General features: G+C 40.9%; 1 protein-coding gene across 1 annotated transcript; it reads right to left on the bottom strand.

Annotated features, from left to right (window-relative positions):
* Window positions 1-9,780: 9,780 nt before the first annotated feature.
* On the bottom strand, window positions 9,781-25,120 carry LOC120314555 (2-acylglycerol O-acyltransferase 1-like). Its single transcript, XM_039357788.1, has 2 exons — window positions 24,523-25,120; window positions 9,781-9,818 (listed from the first exon to the last, which is right to left on the bottom strand). Exons 1-2 carry the CDS (start codon window positions 25,046-25,048, stop codon window positions 9,781-9,783), a joined length of 564 nt encoding a protein of 187 aa, XP_039213722.1. The 5' UTR covers window positions 25,049-25,120.
* Window positions 25,121-26,375: the final 1,255 nt, after the last annotated feature.

Below are 26,375 nucleotides of genomic sequence, written 5' to 3'. Positions count from 1 at the left end.
GGCACACGTGCCATAGGTTCGCCGCCACTGGCTTAGGGGGAACATGTATTTTAAATAATATACTACCTTTTTATTTTTCTTTACTTTTATTCTTTTTTTTCTTTTTTAGTTTTATTTATTCATTAAGAAAGGTAAAAGTATTGGGATGGCTTACATGAGAAACACAGACTTAAATATTTAAATGTAATTAACTTTGAGAAAATCTCAACCAGTAAGAATGTCTTGAACATTGTGGGAAAAATAAATGTAAATAAGAACGGTAAACAGGATCTATGATGAGGCAACCAGAATGACTAGATAGAAAAGAAATATTGTATTGATGTGATTACTATCTGTAGAAATATTAGAAAAAAATTTGTACTCAATTGTTATCTACCAAAACAACAAGAATTGTATTAACTTAAGGTTGGCAAAAGAGAACATTATGGGATAAAGAGGAAATCAAGTAAAGCTATTATGTGGATTATAGATCTTAGAAACTAATTGTTAATGAGTTTTTTAAATGTAAACCCAGACAACACACTGTTTACCAAATATTAAGGTGACCATGTTAAAAAATCAATAAAATATATTACAAAAAACAAAAAACAGTAAAGCCACACTCACATAAACTCTGTAATCAGCAGAAACCAGAACTACACATAGAGGTGAGACATCTTAACATACCCAACAGGCAGAAGGTAGATTTGTTAAAATATTTAAATTGACTTTTTGTGCAGTACAGAACTAATTATTCTCTGTTGCAAAATTCAGGTCCATTTTCGAAAGTGTGTTTAAGAAGCTCCTGAGTCCTGTTTGGACAGTGCTGGTAAGCAGTTTGGACAGTACCTATTGCGAATTACATGAGGAGAGGCCTCTGTGGAAGCGAGGAGTCCAGTTTCTCCTGCAACCTAAGTCAAAAGAGCTTTGCAGGGCAATGTCCAGGAACCAGTGTCCAGGAACCAGAAGGGAAAGTGTGTACCTACAACAGCCAACAGTGGCCAATTAAGAAGTGATGCTTGAAGTGTATTTGATCTTATTTGCGGGGGGGGGGGAAGAATTAGGAGAAGACGGAAAATACTGTATGATAATGGAACTGCTTTTGTATTGATTGTGAGGTTTCATCGGCATATGTAAATTTCCTGGTGCTTATGCTTTTTAGCTATTTGATATGAATACACCCAGGAATCACTCTTGTTTCAGCTTCGTGCTTTGAGCAGCAATGTGTGGTCTTAGCTTTTCTTCCTTTTAACTGCCAGTGGGGGTATGAACTGATTGGGTGGGAGCTTGGCTGTGTTCTGATTGGGTGGAGGTGTGTTCTGAATGGTTAGGGGCTTGGCTGTGCTCTGATTGGCTGGGGGAGTGTTCTGTTTGGTTGTGCTCAGGTTAGTCTGAGTTGCAGAGGGGTTTAAGATTTTGGGCTGCCTTGCTATTTTTTGGCTTTGCGTTCGTGGTCGTGCCTCCTCTTCATGGAGGGTGTCAGTTTGCTTCATGTATGGATTGGAGGGGTTTAAAGTGGCTAATGATGCAGCTATGGTCTGGCTTCTGGTTTGTGGTCGTGCCTCATAATCGGTGTTGCTTTGGGTTTGTTTTTTGCATGGATGTGTGGTGGTGACATCCTGTGTGGTTTTTGTGAGTGTGGGTCTGGTATCATTTTTTGTGTTAGGGAGTCGTTTGTCAATAAGGGCGGGTTTCCAAATGGCTGGTAGGCGGTAGGTATCATCTCGCTTGTTCATGCTGTGTGGGCGTTTTTCTATCTCGATGGCTTCTCTGATTATTCTGTTATTAAAATGTTCACTTTTGGCAATGGTACTGGTATTTTTAAAGTCAATTTCATGTCCTGTGGCTTTAAGGTGTTGGACCAGGGAAGATGTTGGTTCCTCTTTTTTGACTGAGTTCTTATATTCTTCAATGCGTGCACTTATTCTTCTGTTGGTTTGTCCGATGTATGTGGTGGGACAAGTGGTGCATGGGATTTCGTATACTCCTTGATTTTCTAATTCAATTTTATCTTTGGGTTTCTAAGGATGGTGGATATTTTTCTGTTTGTGCAGAATGCTGTTTTGATGTTGTGTTTATGGAGGATCTTACTGATTCTGTCTGTGGTGCCTTTTATGTATGGGAGGAGGGCTTTGCCGTTTTCTTGTTCTTTGTCTTGGATTTTGGTGGGGGTTTCTTTTTGGATTAGGTTTGTAATCTTATTTCTATGGAATCCATTGGATGTTAGTACATTGGTGAGAGTGTGTAGTTCGGGTTTTAGGTGTTGTTCGTCAGCTAAGCGTTTTGTTCTGGAGATGAGTGTCTTGGCTACAGAGTTGATCTGTGCTGGGTGGTGGTGTGAGAGAGCGTGAAGATAGCGGTTTGTGTGTGTTTTCTTCTGGTAGATGGTGTGTCCTAGGGAGCCATTGGATTTCTTGTAGACTAAGACATCCAGGAAGGGAAGTTGGTTGTTAGCTTCTGTTTCCATGGTGAACTGTATTTTGGGGTGTAGGCTGTTGAGGTGTGTGAGGAAGTTGTCCAGTTTTTCTTTCCCATGTGGCCAGATTATGAAGGTGTCGTCTACGTATCTGAGCCAGAGTTTGGGTTTGTGATCCGATTTTTCTAGAGCTTGGGTTTCAAAGTGTTCCATGTAGAGGTTGGCAATGACAGGTGAGAGGGGTGATCCCATGGGTGCTCCTTCTGTTTGTTTGTATTTTTGTCCATTATAGATGAAGTATGTGTTGGATAGGCAGTGGTTGGTCAGATCTAAGATGTGTTTGGGGGGGTTATATTTGTTTTGAATAGCTGTCAAGGCTTCTTTGATAGGCACTTGGGTGAAGAGGGATATGACATCGAAGCTCACTAGTAGGTTGCTGGGCTGTAAGTTTTGTTTCTTTATGATCTCTATAAACTGGAATGAGTTTTTTTACGTGTGAGGTGATGGATTCTGCATAGGGCTGTAGTTGTTTGGCGAGAAATTTGGCTAGGTTTTGTAGAGGTGAGCCTATGGAGCTGACTATAGGTCTGAGTGGGGTTCCTTCTTTGTGTATCTTGGGGAGACCATAGAGTTTGGGGCATCTGGATGATTTCTCTCTGGGAATGATTCTTTGCTGGATCTCTTCGCTAATGGGGGAGGCTTTTATTTTGGATCTGGTGGTTTTTTCCAGGTAGGTGGTGGGATCTGTATTTAGGGGTTTGTATGTGGAGTCTTGGAGTAGGTTGGTTATTTGGTTTGGTAGTCAGATGTGTTCATAACCACCGTGGCGTTGCCCTTGTCTGCTGGTAGGATTATTATGCTGGTGTCTTCTTTCAGGTTACGTAGTGCTGTCTGTTCCTCTTTGGGTAAGTTGCTTTTGGGTGGCTTGCTGGTGCACAGGATGTTGGTGATTTCGAGTCTGATTCTGTTAGCGTCGTCGGGGTTGATTTTGGTCAGGCTGGTTTCAACTCCATATATAATGGTTTCAGTGGGGATGTGTTTGGGAGCGACTGCAAAGTTGAATCTTTTGGAAAGGACATTGGTTTCGGCTTTGGTGAGGATCCTATCTGAGATGTTATGCACTGTTTGTTTCATGTGTGGCTGTGAGGGAGGAGGGGTTTGTTTCTGGCGTTCTTGTAGTCTTCGGAGTTTGTTGGTGTGTGTATCTGTCTTGAGGGTGGTCTGTGTTTCGGCTCTCCAGACGGCGAGTTGTTTGGATTTGTCCCAAAGTGCGGGGTGGATCTTGTTGCTGAGTTTGAGGTGGAGTGTGAGGAGATCTTTGTTAATTCGGTCTAGGAGGAATCTTTTTGTGTGAAGTTCATTTCTGATTAGGGCCAATTCTGTTCTTTTCAGGATCCGTTTGGTGGCTGCAGAGTTGGAGTGGAATTTCAGTTGGAAACATGTGGGGATTAGATTTTGATCTCGGCAGTTGCGTAGGAATGCGAGGTCGCATAAAATGGAAGCTCTTTGGACTTCAAGTTTTTCATAGGTCCTGGTCAGATGGTGGATTTCCTCCCCGTAGAGGTTCGATATTTGTTTTCTGAGGTTTTCACGGGTATTTGTATGAAGGTCTTTGGTTGTTCGGGTTTTCTCCCGCGTAAAATTGGAAGTATCTTGGCTGAATTAACAAAGATCTCCTCACATTCCACCTCAAACAAACAAACAGTGCATAACATCTCAGATAGGATCCTCACCAAAGCTGAAACCAATGTCCTTTCCAAAGGATTCAACTTTGCAGTCGCTCCCAAACACATCCCCACTGAAACCATTATATGTGGAGTTGAAACCAGCCTGACCAAAATCAACCCCGATGACGCTAACAAAATCAGACTCAAAATCACCAACATCCTCTGCACCAGCAAGCCACCCAAAAGCAACTTACCCAAAGAGGAACAGACAGCACTACGTAACCTGAAAGAAGACACCAGCATAATAATCCTACCAGCAGACAAGGGCAACGCCACGGTGGTTATGAACACATCTGACTACCAAACCAAATTAACCAACCTACTCCAAGACTCCACATACAAACCCCTAAATACAGATCCCACCACCTACCTGGAAAAAACCACCAGATCCAAAATAAAAGCCTCCCCCATTAGCGAAGAGATCCAGCAAAGAATCATTCCCAGAGAGAAATCATCCAGATGCCCCAAACTCTATGGTCTCCCCAAGATACACAAAGAAGGAACCCCACTCAGACCTATAGTCAGCTCCATAGGCTCACCTCTACAAAACCTAGCCAAATTTCTCACCAAACAACTACAGCCCTATGCAGAATCCATCACCTCACATGTAAAAAACTCATTCCAGTTTATAGAGATCATAAAGAAACAAAACTTACAGCCCAGCGACCTACTAGTGAGCTTCGATGTCATATCCCTCTTCACCCAAGTGCCTATCAAAGAAGCCTTGACAGCTATTCAAAACAAATATAACCCCCCCAAACACATCTTAGATCTGACCAACCACTGCCTATCCAACACATACTTCATCTATAATGGACAAAAATACAAACAAACAGAAGGAGCACCCATGGGATCACCCCTCTCACCTGTCATTGCCAACCTCTACATGGAACACTTTGAAACCCAAGCTCTAGAAAAATCGGATCACAAACCCAAACTCTGGCTCAGATATGTAGACGACACCTTCATAATCTGGCCACATGGGAAAGAAAAACTGGACAACTTCCTCACACACCTCAACAGCCTACACCCCAAAATACAGTTCACCATGGAAACAGAAGCTAACAACCAACTTCCCTTCCTGGATGTCTTAGTCTACAAGAAATCCAATGGCTCCCTAGGACACACCATCTACCAGAAGAAAACACACACAAACCGCTATCTGCACGCTCTCTCACACCACCACCCAGCACAGATCAACTCTGTAGCCAAGACACTCATCTCCAGAACAAAACGCTTAGCTGACGAACAACACCTAAAACCCGAACTACACACTCTCACCAATGTACTAACATCCAATGGATTCCATAGAAATAAGATTACAAACCTAATCCAAAAAGAAACCCCCACTAAAATCCAAGACAAAGAACAAGAAAACGGCAAAGCCCTCCTCCCATACATAAAAGGCACCACAGACAGAATCAGTAAGATCCTCCATAAACACAACATCAAAACAGCATTCTGCACAAACAGAAAAATATCCACCATCCTTAGAAACCCCAAAGATAAAATTGAATTAGAAAATCAAGGAGTATACGAAATCCCATGCACCACTTGTCCCACCACATACATCGGACAAACCAACAGAAGAATAAGTGCACGCATTGAAGAACATAAGAACTCAGTCAAAAAAGAGGAACCAACATCTTCCCTGGTCCAACACCTTAAAGCCACAGGACATGAAATTGACTTTAAAAATACCAGAACCATTGCCAAAAGTGAACATTTTAATAACAGAATAATCAGAGAAGCCATCGAGATAGAAAAACGCCCACACAGCATGAACAAGCGAGATGATACCTCCCGCCTACCAGCCATTTGGAAACCCGCCCTTATTGACAAACGACTCCCTAACACAAAAAATGATACCAGACCCACACTCACAAAACCACACAGGAGGTCACCACCACACATCCACGCAAAAAACAAACCCAAAGCCACACCGATGACGAGGCACGACCACAAACCAGAAGCCAGACCACAGCTGCATCATTAGCCACTTTAAACCCCTCCAATCCATACATGAAGCAAACTGACACCCTCCATGAAGAGGAGGCACGACCACGAACGCGAAGCCAAAAAATAGCAAGGCAGCCCAAAATCTTAAACCCCTCTGCAACTCAGACTAACCTGAGCACAACCAAACAGAACACTCCCCCAGCCAATCAGAGCACAGCCAAGCCCCTAACCATTCAGAACACACCTCCACCCAATCAGAACACAGCCAAGCTCCCACCCAATCAGTTCATACCCCCACTGGCAGTTAAAAGGAAGAAACAGCTAAGACCACACATTGCTGCTCAAAGCATGAAGCTGAAAACACCAGCCTGAAGATGACGAATGGGACTTCGTCGAAACGTCGCCAAGACACTTCCAATTTTACGCGGGAGAAAACCCGAACAACCAAAGACCTACATACAAATACCCGCGAAAACCTCAGAAAATATATATATATATATATATATATATATATATATATATATATATATATATATATATATATATATATATATATATATGATGCACAGATGCACAGATGATCACATCCAGGTTGTGCAGCACAATAGATCACATCCGAAGGAGCACAGGCAGGGTACAATAGATCACATCCAGATTGTGCAGCACAATAGATCACATCCAGGTTGTTCAGCAAGTCATTGAAAGGCACAATGAGTAGACCATGCCTTTGTGTGTGGCTTTCATCGACTATGAAAAGGCATTTGAGTCAGTATTCCAGCAAGCAATAATTAATGCATTGCTCAACCAAGATGTAGACACTGCTTACTTACAATCAGTATATGAAAAAACAATGGTGACAATCTGCCTTAATGATCTTATAGTGGAAATCAACATAGAACGAGGTGTAACAAGGCGATACAATATCACCTATGCTTTTCTCAGCCTGCCTTGAAGAACTATTTTGCAAATGAGACTGGGCAAAAGATGGAATAAAAATAAATGGTGCATATTTAAATCACTTAAGATTTGCAGATGATGTTCTTTTCTCACAAGATCCAGAAGACACATACAAGAGCAGGCAGGAGAACCATTTGGCTTAAAAATAAACCTGAAAAAGAGCCAGTTTATGTTTAATAAATTCACCAAAGAAAGAATATATATATTCTTATTGCCAACAAAGAATAAAGGGAGAACTGGAATAGTTATTCGAGCTTCTTAACTCTCTTCAGCCAGACATACCCTTCTGAGATTCGAACCTGGTCTGTGTGCATGTTAGGCAGCTGTATTAACCTCTAGACCACAGGCTCTTTCTCACTTTGTCAGCTGTATCAGGGAGGGAAGAGACAGGAGGAGGAGATTTGAGTGTCTAAAATTGTGATGATGATGATGATGATGATGATGATGATGATGATGATGATGATGACGATGAAGATGAAGAATGGATCTGCTAAAGGCAACCTCGAGCTTTTAAGCTGTGGCTGGAATATAAAATGAATATATCTTGATGACACATGATAAAAAAGCAGTTTTGAGACTATATTCATATCATTTTGGGAGGTATGTAAGGATCAACTCAGAGAGATGGGGAGTTGTAGTATTTATTAAATTCCACGACATTTCCCTTTTTGACACAGAACAATGCAAATTTTGGAAGTAGGCATCATGGCATAAAATTTGACCTTTGTAACATTCTGTATAGTGAAAGGAACTACCATCACCATCATTACCACCATCTCAATATTTTCTTTGAAGTTAAAATGGGTTTGCACCTTTGTGGTTTAGAGGACTATGGTTGATGTCTTGGTATGCTGACAAACTAAACTATCAATTCAAGTCATACTATGATTTTCTTCTTACATGAAATAGTTTAATTAATCTAAGGTTAGGGTTTAATATGTTGTATGAAACCAGGCTCTGAGTATATTTCTCAAGCCACAAGTTCAATGTAATGAATAGTTTCAAGGAAACTCAAGATGAAGTGAAGACAGTAATAACATTTGAATTTGTATATAGTTGCAACATTAACTACCTAATGGAACAAAGCAGATGATTCACATAATAGCTAAAGGCAGACTTGTTCTGAACTATCTGAAGTCTTGATTCAGAAGAGCAGAGTAACATAAATGCTGTGAGATTTTGGAATACCAGCTATCAAATCTTTCTTCTGTCATCCATTTTTATTCTCCCCTCCCTTTCATATTACACACTGACAGGCTGGATTCAAGGCTATGAAATAACCTCTGGATTTATTTACACCTTGACTGCAAATATAGTTCTAATGTCAGTCTAAGACTCAATCAGATGCTATAAAGAAAATAAACTGCAGACTGGAGGTAATTGCTCAGGTTTCTACTGTTCTCGTAGTTCGTTTATACATTCTTCACACTAAACTCTGATGCTGATGGTGTGATAGCTGCTTTGTAAAGGAATGGAAACTCTGATTCAGGAAAATACTCAATGAATTTTATATGGGCTGTGTGTGTGTGTGTGTGTCTGTGTGTGTGTAGTGTGTATTTCATTTAAATCTACCTAATTCTTTAATCTGAGATTTCTAGCAAAACTGTCCCCCCTACCCCGCTTGCTCTAACAGAGAGAAGAGATGACACAACACAAAATAATCCCAGGCTAATCCTTTGCACATAGGCTAAGAAGAGTGTCTTCTTGATCCTCCTACGGGAGGTTAAAAAAAGTGGAGGCTGAAACTATGAGAATGAAGCTTGTCTGTTTTTCAGGTATGTAGGTGTGGAGGATTTGATTGTGGCTGACATCCTGACCTGTTGTGACCCATCCTGTGAACAGTCTCTATGGACATCCCTGAGAGTCAGAGTTTATTTGAAGGCATCTCTGTAGTGTATTTTAGACTTGACCTTCTTGTAAGAACCAATTTGTGTATTGAGTATTATTGGTGTATTGTGTGTGATTATTTAGCATATGGCAATGGTTCTCAGCATTTTCTTCACCACAGACCACCTTTATATACCTTTTGTAGCCACAGACCATGGCCCACGGACCACCAAGACTTAACTCAAGATTTAAATCATGACATATCTTCAAGCTTTTGTAGACCCCCTGTGATGACATCACGGACCCCAGGGCTCTGCAGACCACAGGCTGAGAACCACTAATATATAGCATATCTTACATGGACTAGCAATGTTAATTTATATTGCTAGTCCATGCATGATATGCCACATGCTAAATAATGTGTATTGAAATGATGAGTTAACCTTCTATAGCAAGGATGGATAGAATGGCATCTACTTAAGGTCCCACTTATAACTCCAAGAATCTTTTTTTTTTTTTAAAGGATGACTCTGATTGCAAAAATCCATGGCATGGTTTCTCACCATTTCACCAGGAATACATGTAGACATTTGTGGCAACTGTTCTACAATATAATGGACTTAACATAATTTCAGTATAAAAGAGAATATGGCTATGCCTACTTTAAAAAAATGACAGGGAAAAAGTTCTTTAACCTTTAACTTTGCACAGATAAAACACAGCACCTCCCTTCTACTTATTAAAGCAGCCCTTTGGATTTTTTCAAGCTTTTCCAGGTGAACATGAAAAAAAAGTCCTTCTGCTGTAAAGAGTCAGCTGATTAATGTGCCCCATTAAACAATTTGCACCTTTCTTGCTTGGATGAATAGCATACATCTTCTGGGTTTTCATGAGGCTGAAAACAGTCCTTCTGAATCAATCTTGAAGCCTGAATAGATTTATATCCAGAACACCTATAAGGGGGAGAGCAGAAAATCTGGTCTGAGTTATACATGTGACATTGCCTCACCCACTTTGCATTGTTTGCTTGGCTACTGAAGTCCTTGTCCTTCTCCCAAACATTAAATGCAATCCCATGGTCACCAAAAGTTGTCCTCCCCCTGCTGCTCTACTAATGGTAGAGTTAAACTAACTTTACATGGTGGTTGATCTTAAGCTCCAAACATAGCTGCAAGGAGACTAGACTTGAGCAGGCTGCCTGTATCTAGAATTCCCTTAACCACGGATGGGACATTTGAAAGAGAATAATAACACACTTGATATACTCCCACCTTTGATGACTCAGATGCTGCAACAGAGTCTGCAAAAAGATTCTTATTTGTGTGGCCCACACAGGCTGATGCCAATACTTTGTCTAATAAAACTATTCTTTCCACAGCGTGAAGGATAATCTTTCAGGAAAAGATGACAAAAATCATCTCGTAAGCTTCTCCCACAGAGTAACTATCAGACAGAATATCAGTATCTGGGGGATTTATAGAAAGGCTGGCAAGATATACTGCTCATTCTTTATCTCATTCCTTCTCACTTTCACTCCTTAACATCAAATAGTGACATTTTATGCAACAGCTACCTAGTAGATTTGGGATGGATGGAGAGAGCCAGGAAGATGGCCTTGAAGCAAATATTCAGTAACTGTTAGGTAAACAAAGAGGACAGAAGCATTCCTTAAATTCTGGGAAGGGAGATAGTGTTAAGAAGTAACTTGGGGTGACCTCTGTTTGACTCACTATAAAATAAGAGGAAGTGGAGAAGTATAATCAGAGTTACATTTTTTTTGTTATTATCACTGACAACCTTAATACATTGTAGCTCTGTTATTTCTGTGGATTGTTTCCTGATCTTGTCTACCTCAAAAGGTTGAATAGAAAAAGCTTGATGACTTTTAAATTTGGGACTGCTTGATTGAAAACATCTTTTTTAACCATTTGATAGCAATGAGGATGGGATACAAGTATACCTCAATCAAATGAGAGAATCAGGCATGTCAAAATGCTTGTGGATTGTAAAAACACTAGTATTCCTGCAGTATAATGTATTCCTGAACAACAGGATAGATACCTTTTTCTTTTATGACAGACGGGCAAAGCTCAAAATTAGAAAAGTGCAAGTAGCTCATTCATTCATGGTGTGGTTTAAGCAGTAACCAAATTTACATTAGGGATCTACAGATCTTCAAAAGCATGTATTGTTTTAATAAAGGCTCGTTTGAAACTTCCCCTCATTAAACAAAATGGCTCCCTTATAAAGTGAAGTGATGACTCATAAGGCCTCTCCTCTGAAGCTTCCATCAATAGTTTTAAAAGAATCATAGAATCATAGAATCATAGGTCTTTTAGTCCAGTCCCCTGCCCAATGCAGGAGTCCTTATATCATCCTGAACAAATGGTTGTCCAATCTTTTCTTGAAAACCTAAAGCAATTCCCAGAGGCAAACTGTTCTATCATTCTCACTATTAGGAAACTCCTCATTTCCAGGTTGGATTTCCCTCTGAAGAGCTTCCATCCATTGCTTCTTACCTACTCTCAGGTGCTATGGAGAATAAAACAACCCTAAATCAACCCCCTCTTCCATGGGACAGCCCTTCAAATGTTGGAAGACTGCTATCAGGTTTTCTCTAAGTTTTCCCTTTGTTAGGCTAAACATACCTAGTTTCCTTGGGCATTAATCAGACAATTTAACCTCTTATCAACTTTGTTGCTCTTCTCTGAACTCTTTCTAGAGTCTCAGCATTTTTTATTATTTGTTTGTTTGTTTGTTTATTGGGTAGAACTGTATTCCAAATGTGGCCACACTAGTGCAGTATAGAATGGTACTATCACTTCCCTTGATCTTTATGCTATCCCTCTGTTGATTCAGCCTAGGACTGCATTGGCTTTTTTTGGCACATTGCTGACTCATATTTAAGTGATGGTCCACCAGAACACCTATTTTCCTCTCACAGACAGTAGTGTTAAGTCTATCTGGTATTTGTGCATTTTGGGTTTGTTTGTTTTTTCTTCTGCCTAAGTGCAGGACCTTACTTTTCTCACTATTGAGCTGTATATTAGATAGGACCCAAAGTTCAAGTCTGTCAAGATCCTTCTGAATCTTCTGTTCAAAAATCTGTTCCATCTATTACAAAAGGTGATTGAAGCAAATCTCAAGAGTTACACTGAGGCGAGTCTTAGTTTGCATTCTTTCAGACCATTCACTGGTATTTTTTGTTTGTTTGGTTGATTTCTTTACAAATGGAATGGATTGAAGGGCATTTGAGAACAAGCTCTTATTGATATGTTTAATCAACTTCAGCGCTAAAATAATCCTGGGAATGGTAGCTTTGCATCTAGACAGTGGTTGTGAACCTATGAGACACATGTCAAAGGTGACATGCCCACATTCACCAACACTCAACAATTATTCTTGAAAGCACACTCCATTCTCACCCAAATTTCTGAGGCTGTGGAAGTGGCAGGAGAATGGGGCGTCCTCTTGCATAATCTCTGGAGTCTCTGAAAATGAGGTGGTTTTATTTTATTTTTTTTTTACTTGTATTTCATTTTTATAATTATTTAGCTTGTTTATGTAATGCATAGCACCACCCATTTTTTTTAAAAAATAAATGAATATGTACAGAATTGTTTCTCTTTCGATTGAGGGAGCAGTGATATGCCAGTAGAGTCAAGTTAGGCATTTTCTGAATTTTTGACACACTGAGCCCAAAAGGTTTGCCACCACTTATGCTGATTTGCATAAGGTTCAGTATCATGCCCCCCCCCAAAAAGGAAATGATTCAAGTGCCAAGATTTTAATATTGCAAGTGAGGCTGGGGGTCTATGTTTTATATGTTGAATTATAAATTTGGCCTGGTCCATTTTCTGAAAAAATGTAATATAAGGGTAGAAAATCCATTTCATGTAAATTGGATACATTTTCTCTATAAAATATGCATTCTGTAGTCATTTGCCTATGACATACACATTTTAGTATGCTTTAGGTATTTTATATGCATATATTTTGCATACATATACAATTTCTAAATGTTTTTGAATGAAGAACTGGACTGCAATGTTCTGATAATTTCCTATTATCACATGCAGAGTACAACTTTTCTCTTTTAACAGTGGACCAAAGAAAATTCTTCACTTCATTACAGCCAATAGAACCATATGCTAAACAGCTGTATCTCTGAAGATTATATCCTGTTTGCTTATGTTGAACTAAATATGGATCATAAAAGAGAAAAGGGTTTACTTTGCTGTTATGCCCCCCTTTCTTTTTACCTTGTCAGTACAAAGTGGGGGGAAGAAAAGAGAAAGATAACATTAAGTTCTAAGTATTTGCTCAATACTGAATAGCAATAACCAGCCCACACATGGTTGGGATTTGCTGCAATGATTTCCAATTAAATATGAAGCAGCAACAAATCTGCTCATGTAATTTCTCCATCTAGACATCACTTATTCAGTCCTGCCTACTCTTCATCATGCCTTTGAGTTATGTGGACAAAGGTAATAGTTAATTAGGGGTTTTAAAAATGTTATTCCACTATATGTGCCCCTGTAACTTGTTTTGTTTAAGAACGATTAGGTGAAAAGGAATCTTATGTTTGCTAGGATACACCAAGGCACAAAGAACAATTATGGGAAGCAGGATAATGAAAAGATAAAGATGGGGGGGGCAGGTTAAAGGAGATGTTTTTAATTTAAAGAACATCTTATAGGTATGAATTTAAGTGACTACTACCCAACAAATTGCTACACTTTCTGAGAGTTTTTAGAAAAAAATGTATTGCAAATAACACCACAAGTGCTGTTCATCTTGATGACAAGACCATAAAATTAAGGAGTATGATCAAAAACACCAGAAAGACTTAGTAACTTGGATTATTGGCCAACAGTATCTCAAGAGGCTTCTATGACAGCATCAATTGCAAGCAAGTTATATCCTGATGAAGTCATTGCAGATCTAGGAATGAATTCTAATTTTAGTCTTAACAAAATTATCAAAGAAGAATGATATAGAACAAGGGTGTCAAACTGCTGGCCCGCGGGCCGATTGCATCATGAAGAGGCCGTGCCCACCCCAGCTCCGGCAATGCGAAAAAAGTCACGACATAGAAGCTGTATTATAGAAGCCTACCTAATGCTCTTCAAACAGGTTTTTAATATTAATACATGGAAGGCAGCAATTTTCAACATATATCAAATAATTGAAGAGATGTATACATTGATGTTTTGTACATTTAATGAAGTCAAAGCAGAGGGTCCAACTGCACATATAATGAAGTCAAAGCAGAGGGTCCACAGCTTTCAGAGATTTGGCAAGAAAGCAATTAGAGTCACAAGGCCCAGATGGGAAATCTGTCATGTGTTATCAAGATCAGCATGCATCCTGTAGCCTGGCACACTCTTATGCCTTTGGGAAGTTGCTAAAAATCTCTTTTTTTCTAGGGGATTAACTGTATCCATCAATGTCTATGCTAATCTTACAGTATTAGGAAATGTTGTGTTACTTATTGTTATTTATGTTTTATTTTATTTATTTTATTAATACCAATAAACCTCCTAGAATCGCCCTCCCCAGACAGAGGCAAAGATAAATTGCATATCATAAATACATGTTAACCACACTGTGTTCAAGCTAGTTTAAAGAGATCACCTTTAAGCACTTGTTATAATGCTCCATAGCATTTTTAGTCGGTCAACATGAATTTTATTAACTTGCCATAAAGATAAAAAAAGAACCTTGAGATCATAGATTTATTAACTCAGGTCAATGTAGATTATGCAATAGAGGTATATCCTCTGGATAATATAAACTACCTGGAATTATAAGGACATTGATTAATCTGTTATCTTGAATAGACATTAACAGATCAGAGTTATGTCACTGTGTTTCATACAATTATAGCAATTTGTCCAAGTGAAGCGTTTGTAAACAGAACAGGAATTCAGTTTCCTCAGGCTGATGGATTAGTAGTTACAGATGTTAATCAAACTTGTATTGTTAAGAAAAATGGGTATGAGACATGCCGAGATGCATGTCTGAATTCCTTTGTGTTATGTATCAGGGAGGTTAGATATGTAAATATTGCTATTTTACCTGTTCAATGAGCAGACAATAAGATCTTTGGATTTTATAACTAAAACTGAAGAATCTCTGATAGCCCCCCAAAATGATGATGATGACGTTATCCAATCACTTGTATCCTCCTCTTGATGATTCTATGGGCCAGGTCTCTCCACATCTTCCAATGTTGTACTACTTTCAGTTTTTACATGCTCTGGCTGCTTCAGCTTTGATAGTGTTTACCCACTATGTTCTTTGGTAGCCTGGCTTCCTTTTACCAGTAATTGCTTTTTCCAATAAATTCTTCTCATGACGTAGCCAAAATAGGTGAGAGGCAGTTTTGTGATTTTTGCCTTCCAGTGACATATCTAGTATTGTGTGCTCCAGCTTGTTAGTCACCTTTGCTGTCCAAGGAATACACAGGAGCCCTCTCCAGCACCAAAGTGCAAATGAGTCAATTTTCTTCTTGTCTTGCTTTATTAAGGTCCAACTGTCCATTGGTAGCTACAAGGAACACAATAGAGTGGACTAACCTACATTTGGTTGCCAGGCTGATGTCCTTGCTTTTCCATATTCGGCTTATGTTCATCAGCCCCAAAATAGTCTCTTATATTCAGAGTCTGCCAAAAGAATTGTGAGATGTTAGACAGATGATTCAAGAAAAATTAATGAAAGCCCAAATTTGCAGAAAACCTAAAACAAAAACTCAAATGAAGGATTTCCACTTAAGGATCCTGGAGCAACAGGGAACTACTAGATGACTGGAAAAGGGCTGATGTGGTTCCCATCTTTGAAAAAGGAGAAAAGATGGATCCAAGAAACTACAGCCCTATCAGTCTGACATCAAAACCTGGGAAGATCCTGGGAAAGATAAGCAATAAATCTGTGAATACCTAGAACCAAGCAAAAGCATAACAAGAAACCAACATGGGTTTGTCAAAAACATATCATGCCAGACAAATGATTCAAAGACTGGCAAACAGAATTCTTGGGAGAGCATCTTATGACATGATAGAAAATTGAGCCCATATCAAAATTGTTAAACTGGAAAGGGTAGAGTTTTTAATCATCATAGCAGCTGTTTGAAATAGAATAAAGAAATTGTGTTTTTTTTTTCTATTCCTAGTTAAGACAGGACGGTTATGGTTTCTAGGAGCTTTTGGGAATAATATCTATGTTGCTAGGATTGCAAAAGGAAAACCCCCAACAATTTGTTACTCCCTTCCATCCAGGACATAGCATATAAGCATTGCTTGAGCAGGGTCCGCAAGACTGTCTGGGATACTACACATCCTCTTCACGACCTGTTTTCCTTGTTACCTTCTGGGAGGAGGCTTCGTGGTATCCATAGCAGAACATCCAGATTCAGCCATAGTTTCATTCCATATAGCATCAACCTTGTGAACTCTCAACTTTCCTCTTTCCTCGCTTTTTTTTGTCATAGAACTCACCGGAACAGAGTTCCGGCACCATTTTTTGACAGATTTTCCAAGTTTTAGTAACTTTTGAAAATTTGATGTTTGATCCACATGCACTTGAATCACCTTGTCGAGCATAGCAGGTCAGCAGCAAAATCATTAAAATGGTGCATGCAGGCTGCTTGTGTGTCGAGTCCAATGCATGCGTACTTTGTCTGGCTGGTCGGCTTGGGGCACTGCTCAGCTTGTGATTGGTCATGTGGTTGCACGCTGAGTGCTTACTGTAGACAACGACTATTATGTTTTGTTACACAGCTTGCATGTGTGGGTGTGTGTACATGTGACTACATAACTACACGTGAAAGGTAAATAAAAGATTAACAAGATGTGAGTTCCGGCACCTTTTTTCTTACAAAAAAAGTACTGCCGCTATACTGTCAGCCCAAATATGGGAGAAAGAAATCTTCTTTCTTTTTCTTTTGCCTGTATCAGCTCAATCTAGAGCCATCCACAAGCAGCAGTTGCCAACTGCGACATCATTTTACATTTTTAGGTTGCTAACAAAAAATAAAGAGAGAACTGGTATAGCTATTTCAAGTTCCTTTAACTCTCTTCAGCCAGACTTACTCTTCTGAGATTCGAACTTGGGCTTATCTGCATGTTAGGCAGTTGTTATAACCTCTAAGCCACAGGCTCTCTCCCACTCTGTTAGCTGTCAGGAGAGAGACAGGGGGAGGAGATTTTACCTTGAATGTACACCCTGTCAGCCCAAATATGGGAGAAAGAAATCTTCTTTCTTTTTCTGGCTGAAGAGAGTTAAAGGAACTCGAAATGTAAAAATGTAAAATGATGTCGCAGTTGGCGACTGCTGCTTGTGGATGGCTCTAGATTGAGCTGATACAGGCAAAAGAAAAAGAAAAAATTGTGTGCGTGTGTGTGTGAGAGAGAGAGAGAGGGGGGGAGAGGGAGAGAGAGAAAGAGTATGTGTGTTATGTATGTGTATAGGTAGATATATACTTTCTTTTGAGAGCAGGCAACATATTTTCATTTTTAATGTGGGCCAGTGTGTTCATAGTAAAAAATGACAATAAAAGTTATCTTATTATTTTTCAAATTTCTATAGGCATCTATCTCATACATACATACACACACACACACACACACACACACACACACACACACACACACATATTTGGAGGTCATACAAATCTGAATAATAAATAGACTCAGCGAAGAGATAGAGAAAACATTAGTTCTTTTCTGCCATCCACTTGTTTGCAGCCCAGATATAGTGACCCTACAATGCAAAGAACTTGTTCTGTTGACAATATTGAGGTCACATGGAATTAGGAATATTGAGGAAATGAAGTGATGTCTAAGGTGTAGGTGTTTTTGTTGGTGTTTTTAGCTGTTGTATTTGTTTTTTAACTGAGTTAAACCAATTTCAGGGCTGCAAGTACAATTTTGGTGTTGCCTACCTCAACACTGTAGACAACTGCTGTGATAATTTTGAGCAATTGCAGTATCAAAATTGCCCAAAATTAGTTAGAGAGGTTTCTGCAAATTTAGAGGTTACATGTGGCACAGGCCACCAGTTTTCTTCCTTCCCTGTTATAAGAACAATGAGTTTGACTAATCTCTCCATCTTTATATTCAATGGGCTTTTTCTGACATACTCTGAAGACCAGAACTTTAAACATTTTTTTTTAAAACAGCTCTAAGATTTGCAGCATCTTATTTTTTGTCAGTGAAAAAAAATGAAATCTGTGATATCATAGATTTATTTGTGCTTTGCACAAAGCCCTTAATTTTTCTCTACATATCTTAATGTATCTGTGGGAAACAAGAATAATGAAGATTGTCAAAACAGTTTATGTACTTTGCCTGACTATTATAACAAAATAGAATTCAAAAGTAACATCATTCCATGCAGCAAATGACACAGTAGATATATTTCTGCTAGATATGACTTGTGAAAATCTTTTTCAGATTATCAATATTTACAGTCTTTTTCAGACATACAAATTCAAAACCAAGCCAATTGTTTGCCTTATATTTTTTCATTAATACCAATAATTACAGTTCATCCTGACTCTTAGAAGTTGCAGTTTAAAAATACCTTTTTAGTTATATTCTTATCTTAGATTTCATTTTTAAGAAGTTATGACATTTAAAAGTAAATCTTATTTAAGTAATGCACATTAGTTCCTGTGATTTCTGAATAGGATGCTGACTTTTGGATTCCTGTGAGGAGTGAAAAATCTTTTTCAAAATATTTTTGTTGGGACTGTCTGTAAAAACAAATCTTGATATTTAGTAGTGTCCAATGTAACATGCAGACCCCCACACTGGGAAGGCTTGGGGAGAGATGGTTCCAGTACAATAAACATTATACATTTGTTATTGTCATAAAGCTGGTGATACATCAGTGCAATATGACATTTAAAAAGCTGCAGTGACTAACAATTTTTACCAAGCTACCAAATATTCTGAAAGCAAGATATTTGGAAACTTCCTGACAGTGAGGACAATTAACTAGTGAAACAACTTGTCTCCAGAAATCATGGGCACTCCATCACTGGAGATTTTTAAGAAGAGGCTAGACAGTCACTTGTCTAAGATGGTATAGTTCTCCTGCTTAAGCGGGGGGGGCTGGACTAGAAGACCTCCAAGGTCCCTTCCAGCTCTATGCTATTCTACGAATACTGTTCTTGACTTAGAGATATCTAAAGGACTTTAGAACTCAAGAACTGATGACCAGAAGTCTTTTTCATGGAAACTCTAATAGATTTTTTAAAAAATATACTTGCAATCAAACTTTTTTAATAAGATCCCAGTATATTATCTCTCTTCTACTAGTATTTCTAATACTAAAATGGAATTGCTCGCATGTATGGACACATGTGCTCTATCTTCCAGTTTTAATGATATTTCTGAAGTTGTTATTCCTGGAAATGTTTGTGGGAGGTGGTGAGCAATTCCCCTCAATGAAGGAATGACTCACTCTGATTTCACTATTTGCTATCCATAAGTTTCTTGTTTTTGTATATTGCAGAAATGATCAAACAGATGAAGTTTTGCTACTAAAAGGAAACTTATGCAGCTCTCTATTAAAAGCTAAATTAGTGGATAGTCTGATGAAATGGATCTAAAGGACTGGACACAGAGTGAAACAATATGGCCTGATTCATAACCATGATCATCTATAATGTGTTTAATTTTAATAGATACATTACATCATTCAGTACAATTCATATACCCAGCCATTATGATTTGTCAATATTGTGATGTTGTGACCATTCTAGCTATTTCAAAAAACCATATTTGAGCAAGCCTTGGATTAGGGTAATTTGTGAAATATGAACCTAATCGTTGATTTACACTATTGGAGTATCTAGTCTTTCCTAGATTTGCTTAACACACCATTTTGCTTCTAACCTGGCACAATATTCAGTGCATTAAATCAATATATTAAAAGTACAGAGGTTTAGGCTATCAAAGATTATTGTAAAAACTGATATGTGGAAAACTTTTTCCATAACAAAGTGTCATATCTATGCAGTTTCGCATGATTGCTTGACAATTTATTAAAATGAATGTATTGATTTAAGCCAAATGTAGGAAAAAATGCATCCAAAAGAGGACTAGAATTAGCCTTTTAATTGCCCTGCCAATGAATTTAGATTACAGGAATTCAACGATTCCCCCAAATTTCACAATATATTGAAGACTTGGATTCTAAATTCTTTTTATACTTTTATTAAAGTTATATAATTATTTACACTCATATTTTGGGCATTGAAAACAGACATCAGTGTGTATTTTTGCATACATTAAATCATAAAAATAGTAGAAGCAGTGTTACTTTGTATGTCAAAAAGAACATAGTGTCAGGCAAATAAAGAGCCACAAAAGAAGCAAACTCTTCCCCAGAATATCTTGGGAAATAGCCATTCCGGTGCCCATAAGTAATGAATATTAAATGCAAGCTCTTGTCTCCTTGATCAAAATATTCATGGTGATCTTAAAATGGAATATGAATTCAGGAGGCATCCATAAAGAAACTATTTTAGCAATAGAAGACTTCAGTTAACCTCAGATATGCTGAATTACAAAGATTGGAACTGTGTAGGCAAAGTTTTCCCATGGCACTTTATTGAACTGAAAGTAGGATTTTGAAAAAGCAGAGTAGAAAGGGTATTGACACTTTTGAACTTTGGTGTTGGAGAAAACTCTTGAGAATGTGATGAATAGCCAAGAAAACAAGCAAATGGATCACTGAACAAATCGATCCAGAGTTCTTACTCAAGATACAAATTACCAGGATGAATTTTTGGACACATTATGTGAAGATCTGACTTCTTGATAAGTTTATAATGCTGGAAAAAGTGGACCCCAAAAAATGAGGATATCCAACACAATATGGATGTTTCCACTACAGTGGTAAAGTGTGCACTATTGGAAGGCCTGAGGGACCAAAGACCAAGCTGGAGAGAAACTATCCTAGAAAAGAGCTATCTATAAGGTTGTTTAGAGTCATCATTGATTTGATAGCAGATTATCAATCAATCAGAGGTCCTCAACAACTAGGTCTATCAGAACTCTATCAGAGCAAATGCAATTCCAGCTTATATCCAAGATCTAATATAAGACATTTAATAAATAACTTTATTAAAATTACAAGTTTGATTATTTTATTTATTTATTTTATTTTCAGTATTTATATGCCGCCCAATCCCAAAGGACTCAGGGCGGTGTACAAAGTTAAAACAATGATAAAACAATAAAATAAAGCAGTCATACCGCGAGTCCGATCATATCCCGGCGCCCCGGGGACATCAGCCCCAGGCCTGCCGGAACAGGAGGGTTTTAACGGCCTTCTTAAAGGCTGGCAGGGTGGGAGTAGTTCGAACCTCGGGGGGAAGCTGATTCCACCAGGTCGGAGCCACCACAGAAAAGGCCCTTCCCCGAGGGCCCGCCAGCCGACATTGTCTGGCCGACAGGACCTGAAGGAGGCCCAATCTATGGGACCTCACCGATCTCTGGGAGCTATGCGGCAGAATGCGGTCCTGTAAGTAACCTGGCCCTATGCCCTGAAGGGCTTTAAAGGTGATAACCAACACCTTGAATTGCGTCCGGAGACCCACAGGAAGCCAGTGCAGCTCACGGAGGATAGGTGACACGTGGGCGTACCTTGGCGCGCCCACAATCGCTCTTGCGGCTGCGTTCTGAACCAACTGCAGCCTCCAAACGCTCTTCAAGGGTAGCCCCATGTAGAGCGCATTACAGTAATCCAGTCTTGAGGTGACAAGGGCTTGAGTGACTGTGAGTAAAGCCTTCCGGTCCAAATAAGGCCGCAACTGGTGCACTAGGCGAACCTGTGCAAAGGTCCCCCTGGCCACAGCCGACAGATGTTGTTCCAGATTTAGCTGTGAGTTCAGGAGGACACCCAAGTTGCGTGCCTGCACTGAGGGAGGTAAATTTGCCCCCCCCAGGACTAATGATGGACCATCCAGTTGGCCTTTGGGAGGCAAGACCCAGAGCCACTCGGTCTTGTCAGGGTTGAGTCTAAGCCTGTTCACCCCCATCCAGACCCTCACATCTTCCAGGCACCGGCACATCACGTCGACTGCTTCACTGAAAGGACACGAGGTGGAGATATATAATTGGGTATCATCCGCATACTGATGATACCTCACCCCGTGTCGCCGAATGATCTCACCCAGTGGTTTCATGTAGATGTTAAAAAGGAGGGGGGACAGGACCGAGCCCTGAGGCACCCCATAATCGAGGCGCCTAGGGGTCGATCTCTGTCCGCCCGCCAACACCGACTGCGACCTGTCAGAGAGGTAGGAGGAGAACCACCGCAATACGGTGCCGCCCACCCCCACCTCTCCGAGACGATGCAGAAGGATACCATGGTCGATGGTATCGAAAGCCGCTGAGAGGTCAAGAAGCACCAGGATAGAGGAATGACCCCTATCCCGGGCTCGCCAGAGGTCATCGGTCAGTGCGACCAAAGCAGTCTCAGTGCTGTAGCCGGGCCTGAAACCAGATTGAAAAGGGTCCAGATAATTGGTTTCATCCAAGGATCGCAAGAGTTGAGACGCCACCACCTTCTCTACAACCTTCCCCACAAAGGGGAGGTTGGAGACGGGACGAAAGTTCTTCAAAACAGCTGGGTCCAGGGAAGGCTTCTTGAGGAGGGGCCTCACCACCGCTTCCTTTAAAGGTTGCGGGAAAGACCCCTCCATCAAGGAAGCATTGATTATCGCCTGGAGCCAGCCTCGTGTCACCTCCCTACTGGCCGAAACCAGCCAGGAGGGGCACGGGTCCAATAAACAGGTGGCGGCATTCATTGCCCTCACGGCCTTGTCCACTTCATCAGGGGTCACAGGCTCAAACTCGCTCCAGATAATATGACTAAGACCAGCCCCTGGCAACTCGGCTGGCACTGCCCAGTCAGAGTCCAGGAACCTCTGAATCTGAGCGATTTTGTCCGAAAGAAACTGAACAAACTCCTCAGCTCTCCCCTGCAAGGGTTCCTGCGCCTCCTCCACTTTAAGAAGGGAGCGGGTCACCCTAAACAAGGCGGCCGGGCGAGATTCTGCGGACGTAATAAGTGCGGAAAAGTGAACACGCTTTGCCGCTCTTATCGCCACTAAATAAGTCCTAAGATAGGCTCTTAATAGTGATCGGTCAGATTCAGAGTTACTGGCCCTCCAACGTCGCTCTAGACGTCTCTTGTGGCGCTTCATCTCCCGGAGCTCCTCAGTAAACCAAGGCGCCCTCCGGGGACCACCACCACAGAGAGGTCGCAAAGGCGCAATTCGATCCAGGGCCCCGGACGCCGCCTCATTCCAGGCCGCAACCAGGGACCCGGACGAGTTATGGACAAGGGAGTCAGGTATTTCCCCAAGCTCCTCCTGGAACCGATCTGGGTCCATTAGGCGCCTGGGGCGGAACCACCTAGTCAGTTCCCTCTCCCTGCGATGGGGGAGTGATGCTCTGAAGTCCAGCCTCAATAGGAAATGATCTGTCCATGACAAGGGCGAGATCTCTATTCCCCTTAATTCCAGATCATGTCTCCATTGCCCCGAGAGAAACACAAGGTCGAGTGTGTGACCACCCCTATGGGTCGGATCCTGAATTACCTGGGTCAGGTCCATGGTTGCCATGGAAGCCATGAACTCCTGCGCCGCCTCTGAGCGATCGCCGAGTGATGGTAGGTTAAAGTCCCCCAGTACTATAAGTCTGGGGAACTCCACCGCCAACCCGGCTACTGACTCCAGCAACGCAGGCAGGGCTGTTGCAACGCAGCTGGGAGGTAGGTACGTCAGCAGCAAGCCCAACTGAACCCGTGAACCCAACTTCAATAGGAGGGACTCACACCCAACAACCTCCGGGGCAGGAATCCCACGAGGACTCAAGGACTTCCGAGCGATGACTGCCACTCCCCCACCCCTGCCCTGATGTCAAGGCTGATGAAGCACCACAAACCCGTCCGGGCACATCTCTGAGAGGGAAACACCCCCCTCAGGGCCCAGCCAGGTTTCGGTTATACATGCCAGGTCCGCCCCGCTGTCCAATATTAAATCACGGACAAGGGGGGCTTTGCTGACAACGGACCTGGCATTAAGCAACAGCAGCCTACAATTAGGGCCCTGTACTCCCCTGTCACCAGTACTACAGGATGAGCCTTTTGAGGGGCCGGAACAAGGAATCGCTCTAACATAGCGAGTCCTCGTTCCCCAAAGATGGCCTGCCCCTCGGCTCCCGCCATATCTGCCCATCCCAGTCATGACCGGGATGCTCCGACCTTTTCCCCTCCCCGGAGTACCCCCACCCTCACCAGCCTTCTCCCTTCCTGACCGGACTCGCTTTCCATACAAACCAAGCCCAAGGGTAAGTCCTGCCCCCCCTATTTTTGCTATTGCACTCAGCAGAGGGGGTACCAGGCTCCACCCCCGACTCCACCATTCTCATACCCCAAACACTCAATACACATTCACACTCAATTAATATACATAAAAATATTCACATTCATATGCCCTAAATACAATAATAAAATTTACACATAACAGGGCCACCATTCATCTACATGCATACTCACACCCACAACAAACGTTCTCTAAAAAAATAATATTGCCCCTCTGTGTCCCAGGCTAGTCCAGTGTGGCCGGCTAGGTGATCATTAGGTACTTGTCTTGGGGCAGACCGTACTTGGCCTTATGCTCCTCAAAGACCTGGGTCAACTTCTCTAAGTACCTCTCGTGCAGCTCATCAATGGCTTCTCCGGACATCCAACAATTGTGTAAAGTCAACCCAGCCACGGCGGGATGGCTAGTCAAACTGGGGCTCCTTAAAGCTGAGTTGATTTCAATTGCTGGGTTTGCAGCCGGGAGTGGAGAAAGTAACAACACCTCTGAGCATGTACAGAGTAGATTTCTAAGCCACAAGCTCGCCTCTCCCACTCCTTTCACGATGTGGCATTCGATGACAGGCCCGAACTCCTGGAAGAGGACGCGCAGCTCGCCGCTGGTGCAGGTGGCCGAGACGTTGCCCACAAAGGTCTTAACGGTGTGGGTGGGCCTCGGGCGGGAGAACTCGACAACAACCACGCGGTGGCAGTGCAAAAGGTGCCCATTAAGCTTCTGGATGGCGCACTCGGCTGCCATCTCGTCGCACAGTTGGATGAAGGCGAACTGCTTCATGAGGGCCACCTTCACCACCACGCCTGGCACGGCCGCCTCGAAGAGGTCGCGCAGCTCCACCCGCGGTGCCCCCCCCCCCGGGCACGCCGTCCACGAAATAACACAATAGGCATATAAGCTCTGAGGAAGATTTACTTATCTATTACCCTAGCATTTCTAATTAGAAATGCTATCACTGACTCTAAAGGCCAGAGATGTTTTCACTGAAAAGTAATAATGGTCAAGTATACTGTTGCTGAGTTTAAAATGTCCCCAATGTTAACTTCTAGCGGCAAGATAGTAAAAATAACTTTATTCAGAATGTAACCCTTTTGTAATCCAATGGACTTTTTTTTACAAGATTATCTGTTGGCAAATACTTCTTTCAGTTCTTGTAAGCTCATGTTTAAGTCATCAGTAATAGTATCTTGGAGGATAATTAGTAGGGCTGAGCAACTTTTTCAAATGCTTAGCAAATTTTGTTATATGAGTGAAGCAACCATCCTTGAAACATTAAGTGGCTGAATTCTTTAGAAGGTTCGTACAGATTCTAAAAAATTGGTCTCAATTATCTATGGAGGCTTGTATATGCACATAGACAATACTTCCCCTGAGACCACCAGTCAAAGTAGCTATGCTTTTCACATTTTCAATAATTAGTTAGGAGTAGTAAAGAAGGATGGATTAAGGAACTTGAATTAATCATTTGCATTTATTTTCATTTCCAAGAGATCTAGGGCAGATACTCTTGTCTTTTTTGTTGGTTTAATTTTGTTTGATTTTTTTTTTTAGTAGCCTAGTTTGATAAGGGCAAGTGGAAATTTACTCAGCAGATACTATATCTGACCACAAATAAATTAAGTTTTTTTAAAGTGTAAAAAGATAACAATGGGTAGAAGTTGCTGATCTATAGCTTCCAAAAACCTGCAACGTTGTTCATACTGAAGCAATTGAAACAGATAAAATTCTGGCCTATACAATGACAAAGCTGTCCCAACATAGCCTTGACCCAGTCCTTTGGGCAGAAGACAATTCAGAAATGGTTTCCTCAGTTGAAGATGGTGATCTGAAGGCAGGCAGAGAGTTGAATTTCATCTCTTGTCATGAATTCAGTCTATCTTATCCTTCTTGATGTTTAACTTTTATCTGAAATCACTAAAAGAGATCATTGGATATGTGAGTTAAAATGTTACTAAGTTGTTGATGACACTCGGCTTTATCTCAGTTTTTCACCTAATAAAGAGAGGCAATCAACATTCTGAAGGAGAACCTGAGTGAAACAATAGATTGGGTTAGTAAACTGGGATTCAAACTAGGCAAGATGGAGACATTGTAATTTGTTCCTGAA

Source organism: Crotalus tigris, unplaced genomic scaffold (assembly GCF_016545835.1).
Source record: "Crotalus tigris isolate CLP2741 ecotype Arizona unplaced genomic scaffold, ASM1654583v1 scf7180000018951.552202, whole genome shotgun sequence".
Taxonomy (NCBI): Eukaryota; Metazoa; Chordata; class Lepidosauria; order Squamata; family Viperidae; genus Crotalus; species Crotalus tigris.
The sequence above is the reverse complement of the archived record's forward strand: the minus strand, read 5'-3'. Positions and strand labels throughout refer to the sequence as shown.